General features: G+C 35.6%; 2 protein-coding genes across 2 annotated transcripts; one reads left to right on the top strand and one right to left on the bottom strand.

The window, feature by feature from the left end:
- Positions 1–129: 129 nt before the first annotated feature.
- Positions 130–726, bottom strand: LOC133689437 (uncharacterized). Its single transcript, XM_062109294.1, has one exon. It carries the CDS (start codon positions 724–726, stop codon positions 130–132), a length of 597 nt encoding a protein of 198 aa, XP_061965278.1.
- A 3,512-nt stretch (positions 727–4,238) lies between these two features.
- On the top strand, positions 4,239–9,324 carry LOC133690035 (uncharacterized). Its single transcript, XM_062110178.1, has 6 exons — positions 4,239–4,422; positions 5,547–5,673; positions 6,569–6,765; positions 7,728–7,925; positions 8,441–8,500; positions 8,915–9,324. The coding sequence occupies exons 2-6, from the start codon at positions 5,553–5,555 to the stop codon at positions 9,065–9,067; spliced, it is 729 nt and encodes a 242-aa protein (XP_061966162.1). The 5' UTR covers positions 4,239–4,422; positions 5,547–5,552; the 3' UTR covers positions 9,068–9,324.
- The last annotated feature ends 334 nt before the right edge of the window (positions 9,325–9,658 follow it).

Raw genomic sequence — 9,658 nt, 5'->3', positions numbered from 1 at the left:
TTCAAGTCACACAATCACATAAAAACTAAGACCACCGAAGATTAAAAACACACACATTAGCATAAACATGTTGAGAATTTCTAGACAGTTCCTAGGCCAGATCGAACAACAACGATGGCCAAGAATTGGCTACCACACACCATAGCATCCTCGAAGCCCACCGGTACTGGCATTTCTCCCGCTAATGCCAAAGCACAAAGTTGAAGTAGGTGATCCCATGTGTGATTCTTCAACATCTTCAAAAACCCTCGAATCAAATGACGATCCACGGCTAGAATACCTGCTCCTCCCATGGTACTTTCTTGGAGTCAGAAGACTTGATGAATTCAAAGATGACCATGATGCAGAAGACGGGGTTGGTGACAAATTTGTTGCGGAAGTGGACACATTGTTTTTCTTGAGATTGTTAATCCTTGAAAATAACAAGTGTAAGAGACTGGATCTTGAGTGTTTCTTGATGGTTTTTTTATCAGAATTTGTGTAGTAAGAGGGAGGTGGAGTTAGAGGAGGGAGTGTGTTTTCACAAAATGTGTACTTGGGGGTACCAGGCTGAGACTCCCACACAAATGGAACACCAACAGATACCCCGCCATAATACACTCTAAAAGAAGGGTTAGCCATGGAGCTTTCCCTGGACAGAAGCCTGGAAAAAAACTTGTCATCTTGCTTAATCTGAAGGGCTTTCTGTGGAAGGTCCATGTCTGGAGTAGCGCTCCTCCTAAGCATCTTGGATTGATGGGAATGCTGGGTTTCAGAGACTAGACAAGAAGGTTTCAGAAATGAAAGAGAGGGAGCACCTAAGAATTACTACTAATTAATTGAAGTCTTGCACCACATATATAGAATAGAATAGAACATGCGTTGTTGGTCATACATTGACTTAAAAAGATTTGTGTGAAGGTGCAGGGTGTCCCACCTAGAGCATCAGTGACCTAACAAAGCCCTCTAGATATCATAGCTACCCATTTTTTGACCATAGTTTCCAGTTCTTGTTTAACAGCGGCAGGCTCTAAGCTCAGTTTACTCGTGCTTCTCAGCATAGGGATTCTCCTGGCCGTGCAAGGCAATCTAGAGCCTTTCTCTGCATGGCCCCCATCCAAGAATTCGATAAGAACGCAAAAGTTAAAGAAGAATTGCCTCTTTTTTTTTTTAGTTTGAGTGGTAAGATTTGCACCTCTGCACACTTTTTTATAAGTGATGGAAGCTGGTTTTAATATATTAAAACAAACTGTTATGATAAATTTCATGATAAATTCTAACTAATAAAATATTCGTGATAAATTTCTTTTTCTTAGCATATCCAAACTCAAAATAATGGCAACAAAATTAAATCTTGATTATTCAGGGGTATTTGAAAATACGATATCAATTATTTTATTTGAAAATATATTTTAAAATTAACATATCAAAACAATTTGAAAATATTTTTAAAACAAAAAAACAGTTTTTTTTTTATTCACGTGGGGTGTCCGGGCCAGCTTGCGCGCACCACGACTATTCCCCACGGCCCACTGGACATCCTGCAAGCCCAGGGGCAGGTTAGGCACCGCGGGGGTGACAGACGTGCATATAGAAGGTTAAACCCGGGACAGAGCGGAACAAATCACACGATTAACCACAACAGCTAGACCCTCAAGTGAACATTTTTTTAATAATACGTGAATTGATGCGTTATTTTGTTTTATTGCCTCCTTTTCCGAGACTTTAACCTAGATGGCAGTGAGAAACAAATTGCTTAACAAAATGTGTTTTGTTTTCTCGCTCGCTCGCTCGCTCGCTCGCGGCCATGGCCATGGCCTCGATCAGTTGGGACACAAATGAGACATTTGAGTCTAGAAAGCTATGATCACTTCGAGGAGCAAGGCATGTGATCCAATGACACTTGACACATGCTTACGATGTGATAGTCAAACTGTTTCTTGAAATGCCCCATATGGGATGCAAATGCGATCCAGTAGCCTGGAGTGCAAATGCATTTACAATAAAGTATTACTTGCTTACACGGCACTTGAATTAAAATATTACCCTCTCGTCCATGGAAGCCATAGCCATTTATGGAGAGCTGTCTTGGACTCGGTAGGACCGCGCGATGCTGATTTTTTTCATCTCTTATTTTGTGTGATAATTAACTGTGTCTTCCTTTTAATTTGGTTGATGGAAATTAAATTCTTTTTTAAAGTAAGCTTAAAGATGCATTGTGTGATGCTGACATGAACACCCATATTTGATTAAGATGATATACAGTGATGGGTCCTTAATTAATGGGTTTGTCTCTGCAAAATATGTTAATGAGGGTACAACAAGACCCCTGGGAAAGTGGGCCTGTAATCCTCCATGGAGATTGAAGGTTGTTTCTGCAGTGGGCCTTGCAATGGTGACCCTTTGATAAAGCTGGAAGCTTGATTGGGCTAAATCATGATTTGGTGTTGGGCCATGGCAGCCATCCTGTCAAATACTTATTGCTTTCTCGATCAACACTCAAGAAACACGAGGTGGCTTATGCTTATTTTTAGGGTGTGTTTGGTTTAGTTTTTGTGGTTGAGGTTGTGGTAGGGTACAATCTATTTATGCATAAAATTCAACCACAAAAGCTAATTTTTCTTGCTTTTTGTGGTTTTTTTAGTGGTTCCACATCTAACCTCAACCTCCACCTCAAATACAAACACACATTTAAGGGGTTTGAAAACGGTGCAGTGGTTTTTTAAAAAAAAAAAATATTTAAAAATAAATTAAAATAATATTTTTTATTTGTAAGAAATTAAAGTCATCACCTAGTAAAAAAGAATATTAGATATCTAACCCTGAAGGGTATAGTTCAACTGGTCAAGCCATATGTTTGCTCCCTAGAGGTCATCAGTTCGAGTCCCACAAATCTCAGGGTCACTGAAAGCTTATATGGCTGTTAACTTCAGGGCATGTTGAATTAATCGATATACACGCAAATTGATTTAAACACTCACGTTAATAAAAAAAATATTAGAGATCCTAAAAATTAGAACTAATTTTATATATTCGGGTAAATGGTCAGTTATTCCTGAGAACACATCAACATCATTCTTACCCTATTCTTTCAAATAAAAGATTATTTTTATTGTCTTGTGACAAGTATCTACATATTAGTTTGAGATATTCTTTATACCTCAATTTATAAAAGCAATTTTTTTTTTCTTAAAGGAATGAACATAATATATATCGATATCAACAATTCTAATTAATATCTAGTCTTAATAAAATATTAATTTGGATCATTTACGAATAATATATTGATGCAATAAAAATCTCTTAATTATAACTTTTATAATTTTATTTACAAAGCATTTTTATCATTTGAAGTTTATCTTTACTCTAGATTTATTAATTAAATATTAGATTCATTAATCAAATATAAATAAATATTAAAAATAAAAAAAACTTTTATTAATAATAAATATATTTTACATGAATAAAATAAATCAATTACATGACATGTTCATTAACACCAAGAAGGTCTAAAGTGTAAAGAACCACACTGCGACCATCAAGAAGAAAAAATCTTGGGAATTCTTGTTGCCGGGAGATCTCTATCAAGAAGGTGAAGTGCCCTCCCGGCCTCCTAGCTCGAGAAACTCATTACTTTGGCTTGGATTTCATTTGTTCTTAGATTATAAAATGGAATAAACAATCTTATTGGCGTAAAGCAAGTGTGCAAAATGCAAATAAACCAAGTATTCTTTGCACCCAATCATTTCCTTCCAATTGGATATTGATTGAAGGTTTATATTACACGTCACCTTCTTTTATTTGTTAGTGAAGCTATCCTATTATCTAGAAAAAAAAAAAAAAAAAAAGAAATCAAGTGGAAGGTCACCATTAAAGTGATTGTTTGGCGCGCACTAAATTTTAATTTTTTCTACTATAAATTAATTTTTAAAATTATTTTATTACATTGATATTAAAAATTAATTTTAAAAAATATTATTTTAATATATTTTTAAATAAAAAAACATTTTAATAAGCAATATATGTCACCGTCACAAATAACCCCTTCCAAGTTCCAACCCCAGTTAATATCCTTTCCTTCCCATAACCATCGCTTCCTTCCTTGTTTCATTAACTACCCAACCAAAGTCAAAACTCCACCATCCACTCACATCTTGCCACATCAGTATCATTTCCAATCAACTAAAAACGATAAACGCACTTCTGTCTCTAATCCTCCATCCCCATAGTAACACGTAGACACATGTCAGAAGCATTTAATCTGCTCCTCATCACAGAAGATCATAAGTCATTGGATTAAAACAGGGCCAGCAAGCAACCCAGCAATAACTCGTCTATTTGGCTGAGCAGACACTCTAATCCGAAGAGGAACTGCTACCTCTCTCTCTCTGCTTTCAATTCCATCGATCAAAATCCTCTTACCGCCGGCGAAATTGCGATTAGGTAATCTTCCTTATGATTATGTCGGTATTCTATTAATCTCTTATATGGTTCCTGGTAATCAATTCCATCAAAATTTTAGTTTCCAAATTTTAATTATACTGTTTTTATGCAGGTTAAAACAAGGTAATTATTAATAGATTTCTAAGCTAATTAGATTTAGTTATCGTAGCTTTGAAGTTACTAATTAACAGTTAATCAGGCAGTACAAGATGCAAATTATCGCAGAAAAATGGAAGATTAGGGCTACTAGCCTGATTCTTAGGCTGTGTTTGTTTGTTTTTGTTTTAAATTAAATTTTTTTATATAATTTTGGATCATTTTGATGTGTTGAAGTAAAAAATAAAGGTTAAAAAATGAAAAATATATTTCCAAATAAAAATCATTTTCAAAAGCAAGCAACCGCTATTATAATCTCAAATACTACCTGTGGAACTCGTAATCTGTGTTGCCATCACTTGCCTATAAATTTTTATGTAAAATCTAGTTGCTCCAAAATGAGGGACAATGACTTTTTTTATTAAGGTGTTGCTCCGTAGTATCATTGTTGACTCTCTCAAAGTTGTGTCTAGTTGTAAAATCTTATTGCCGATAGTGAATTTAAACCCTCCTAGCTGTTATTGTACTGAAGAGTTGTTGCGAAGAATAATGCTCGTGTTATGAGAATTCTCCTGAAATTAACAGGTTAATGTAGAGGCTGCCTTTGTATAATGCTCGTTGTAGGACTATGGATATAAAGAGCTAGTTATAAAAGATTTTAATCATGAATGTTGATTGGATAGATAGATAGATAGAGAGTAGAAGAATGTGATTTTACAGGGAATTTCTAATTGCAAAAGCAAATATTACTTCCCAGGATATTCTAAGACAGTTCCAATTCATAAAAATATGGATAGAATATGTTTCCTTGCAGGATAAATTTACTTCTTGGCAACTGTTCTGCATCCAGATTTAAAGTAGTTGGATCTCTTAAGTTTTACCTATTTGGAATTTCTCTGGTGCTGGTTTTTCCTTCTATCTGCAGTAATTATATTCTTCTCTCTTATGGTCATCAATTTTTTTTTTTTGAATTTTTCTTTAATGCTTGGAAAAATTTTCCTTGTGATATTAACTTCATGTAAGTTTAGGTTATTATGGACATGAGAATAGGGCTGTTATTTCTTCTCACTCTAAGTGCTGCTGGGTCCACTGCTGCTAGACAAATGGCAGCCACTGAGATTTTCAGGACGACCACAGGAACCTATGATATATCAGGTAATCTCTTAACCCTTTTTGTATACTAATTAACAGAATCTTTTGCAATTGTATACCATCAGGTGATGGACCTATGGTTTCGTGGTGTAATTTGAAACTCTGTTAGCCGCACATTGTGACTATAGTGCCATAACAATGACATGTTTAATTTATGTTGGCACGCACTGCTTCTGTTATTGCTTGGCCAGGGAAATTGATTAGAAATGGTTCTGTTCTGTTTAGTCAGATGTTAAATTATAGCTCAGTGTTATCTGAACTTATATCTAGCAGTTTTATTGATTAATCCCACTAGCAGTTTCATTTTAAATACTCTGCAGAGTACACCAACAGAGCATATTCAATTTGGTGATGTTTTACAGCTTAAGATGTGTTTTTCTTGGGGGGGGGTAGGAAAAAACCTGCTGCCTTTCATTTTACACTGCATCAGAAAGATATTATAATGTTACTGTCTCTAAAGTGGAATTTTGGCAATGGATGCTGGCAGTGGCAATAGCCGTTCTTCTTGATATAACAGGTCCATCACTTGTATGTGATCGCTTTTTGGGTTATTCGCACTCATATTAGAAGCAAAAAGTGTGGGATCCTTGAAATTTGATATTTGCCAAAGTCATGTCATTGTATGATCATGGATAGGTAGATCTTAAACAACTCTCCCATTTAAAGATGCTTCAAATCTGTCCTTTCTGGTTGGAAAATAATTTGCTTTTTCTAGGATTGCTGATGTGAACTCCTTGACTCCCTTGTATGATCATGGATAAGTAGATCTAAAACAACTCTCCCATTTAAAGATGCTTCATTTTGGTTGGAAAATAATTTGCCTCTTCTAGGGTTGCTGATGTGAAACTTCTTAATTCTGAAAATATTCCCATTACTGATCTTGTGCTTCCTTTTTCAGCTATAAAAATGAAAAACCAGGAGCAAGAAACAGATATTCAAACTTCAAACAATGTTACCAGGAAAGATGAGGTGTGCACATTGTGTGAGGAGTTTGCTGCCCAGGCACTTGATTACATGGCTGAAAACAAAACCCAGACTGAAATTCTTGAAATCCTTCACAAAACCTGTTCTCGGTTGACTACTTTCAAGCAAGAGGTAACCTTTAGCTTTTTGGCTGATCATTATTGGATGTTGAATTGGAAACCAAAAATTTTGGCCCTTCACTTCTTTCCATCAATTGTGCTACCTTCAGTTTTTCTCTGTAAGATTTTGTTTGTGGTTTGTGTGTTGGTCTAAATTCTGTATGATAATGTATAATTCTGGACATCCACCTCGGTAGCATTGGTGGAGCAGCAAGTGTGGAGTTGCAAATTCTAGCAGGGAGATTTTTTTTTTGGAAGGCAGGCAGAACGGAGTGGATTGGCTGAATGCTATTATCACACCCATTTGCTATAAGAGAAATTGAGCATGTGATCTCTGTCTATAGTAGTCGATTACATCAAGTGGAGTCCTAGGATGAAGGATTTGGAAATGTTCTGACCGTGCATGATTTGTTCTTGAAATGTATGCTCTTGTGACTTAAATTGACTTGTGGTTGCTAGCCTGAGAATTTTACCATTGCAACCCTATATCATGCTGTATGTACAGGTGGCTTTACATGTGCATAAAATGTCTTCTTACTTTCTCCATACTCGAGTGAATCCTTAAATTGACTTTTGTTTTAGAAAGCTTAATATAATCTATTTGGACGTTTCTTGTTGCAAGATTGCATAAATTGCACTTATTTTTATCTAAAAGATGTTATTGTACTTGGATATGGATAGTTTGTTTTCAATGGTCAGCATACCACCACAAGTGCCAATTGGACAGATAATGATTGCAGAGATTGTTCATGTCATGTAATTTGAATAATTATAGTGTAAATTCATGCACCACAAATTTCTAATTCTAGGTGTATGTATGACTGTCTAATTTGACTAATTGCACCCGGTATTGTTACTTGGTGGTGGAACTCTGGCCATGGAGAAGCTTGTAAAACTTTGTGTATCTTGAAATCCTTGAATACTAAATTATGGTACTTGACCAATTCTAAATGCTTTATGTTTTGCTTTGCACAGTGCATCACTTTGGTGGACTACTATTCTTCTATTTTCTTCTCATATGTTTCCTCCGTGCAATCTGATGATTTCTGTCGCAAATACAATCTCTGTCATGAAATGGAAATCTTCTCTGCAAAACACCAAGAGGATAGCTGTAGCATTTGTCAACATGCTATTTCAGAAGTATTAGTCAAGTTGAAAGATCCTGACACACAGGTTTGCATTTGACTGTTGGCTAGCATGGATAATGATTATAAAGGTTGTTTTGCTTTACTGCCGCATCATTTGGAATTTTGGATGCAATTAGTTAATCAACCACGCATGTTAGATCATTGTTTTCTGGATCAGTGACCAACCAAAGACCAAAAGGCACCAATCTGGCAATCCATTTGTTGGACTGACTAACAATAAATAACTATTAGTTGTTGATATCATATCCTTTGAAACACTTGTCCAGTCCAGAAGAACTACAGAAACAGGAAACTGATTAGTGAGATAATCAGTTTCTTCCTCTTCCTTTTTATATTTTTGGGAAACTGATTAGTGAGATAATCTAATTGTCACCTCATTGCAGTTAGAGTGCAATTAATTTATACACCGACAGAATCAATCTTAAGTTCTTATAATTTCTCTATTTATTTACTTTTTATCGTGTATGATGCATGTATTGCAGTTCTTTGCCAATTAGTCAACCTAATGCTCATTCTTGCTTTTTTTGTTTTTTTTCCCAGCTGGAAATAATCGATTTACTTTTGAAGGCATGCAACTCCATGGAGAATTATGCTAAAAAGGTGAGAACAATACTGGAATTTAAGATGAAATGTTTATAGTATTACACTTTAATTCAATTGTAATTCAGAAGACAGTGAATAGGGCCATAACTCAACCTGCACCACAAATTTATTAAGCTTCTCCATCTTGTTGGCCACCTATTTGATTTGTCACGCTTATTTGCATTATAGTGGTGTTATACTCATGGTCAATGGTTTGTATAGGCATCCTAGGATCACCATCTATAAGAAAACTACACAATGAACACGTAAGGCTAGACAAAATTAATATAAAAGAAACATTAAATTGAAATTTTAGTGGCATTTTTCCTGGCTATTAAAATTCTCAATTAAAGGTTACAGGAAAATTCAACCTGCGACCATATGTTACAACTCGATTTATTTCTCTAACACCTTGTTTGAATTTTTTGGCAGTGCAAAAGGATGGTTTTTGAGTATGGCCCCCTGATTCTTATCAATGCAGAGCAGTTTCTGGAAACAAAAGATGTATGCACACTGTTACATGCCTGCAAAGTGCCAAAAGACAGTGGTGAGCAAGCATCGACAATGCTGATGGCTGATTCATAATCATGATGCGAAAGATCAATTGGAAAGAAAATGCTCATGTTGCAGGTGTGCATAATAACTGGTGCTTCAGTTGTAATTATGGTGCGCTGTGATTTCATTACGTGTTTGAAATAATTACATTCTTGTTGTATAAAAACCATAGATCTGGAAACTCATTTCTCTGCTCATCGGAAGCTCTGGCTAATTGAATTAGTTGCTTCTTGTCTTTTTAACATAATTTGGACCGAGGGAAGTGGATTTGACACGTTATCCTTGAAGTTTTGTTGCCTTTTATGCAAGCTGCTTTCTCTTGGCATGTTATGGCCATACGAAATATGATCAAATTACTGTGCCAATTCTGAGTGAAGGGGGATCACCACGGGCATCACAAGGTTAAAAATCTAACTGATAATACAATAAATAAAAAAACAAAAAAAAAAGTATGCTGAAGTTCGCTGCTATCCCAACTGGACAAGCCCAACAACCGAGCTTCAAGGTGAATAATTGTGGAACTGGTAAAGGGACTCTCTTTTTTTCCTGACCTTGGAAGCTGAACATGGAAATTTTGAAGCTGTTTAGTGAGAGAGAAAAAAAGAGCGTCAGATTTATAAG

The sequence above is a fragment of the Populus nigra genome, chromosome 3, assembly GCF_951802175.1.
Source record: "Populus nigra chromosome 3, ddPopNigr1.1, whole genome shotgun sequence".
NCBI classification, from domain to species: Eukaryota; Viridiplantae; Streptophyta; class Magnoliopsida; order Malpighiales; family Salicaceae; genus Populus; species Populus nigra.
The sequence above is the reverse complement of the archived record's forward strand: the minus strand, read 5'-3'. Positions and strand labels throughout refer to the sequence as shown.

Coding starts and splice junctions, on each gene's coding strand:
- LOC133689437 (XM_062109294.1), bottom strand. CDS start 726: ATGCTTAGGAGGAGCGCTACTCCAGACATGGACCTTCCACAGAAAGCC.
- LOC133690035 (XM_062110178.1), top strand. CDS start 5,553: ATGGACATGAGAATAGGGCTGTTATTTCTTCTCACTCTAAGTGCTGCT. Junction 5,674..6,568: donor AGGAACCTATGATATATCAG/GTAATCTCTTAA, acceptor TTCCTTTTTCAG/CTATAAAAATGAAAAACCAG. Junction 6,766..7,727: donor TGACTACTTTCAAGCAAGAG/GTAACCTTTAGC, acceptor TGCTTTGCACAG/TGCATCACTTTGGTGGACTA.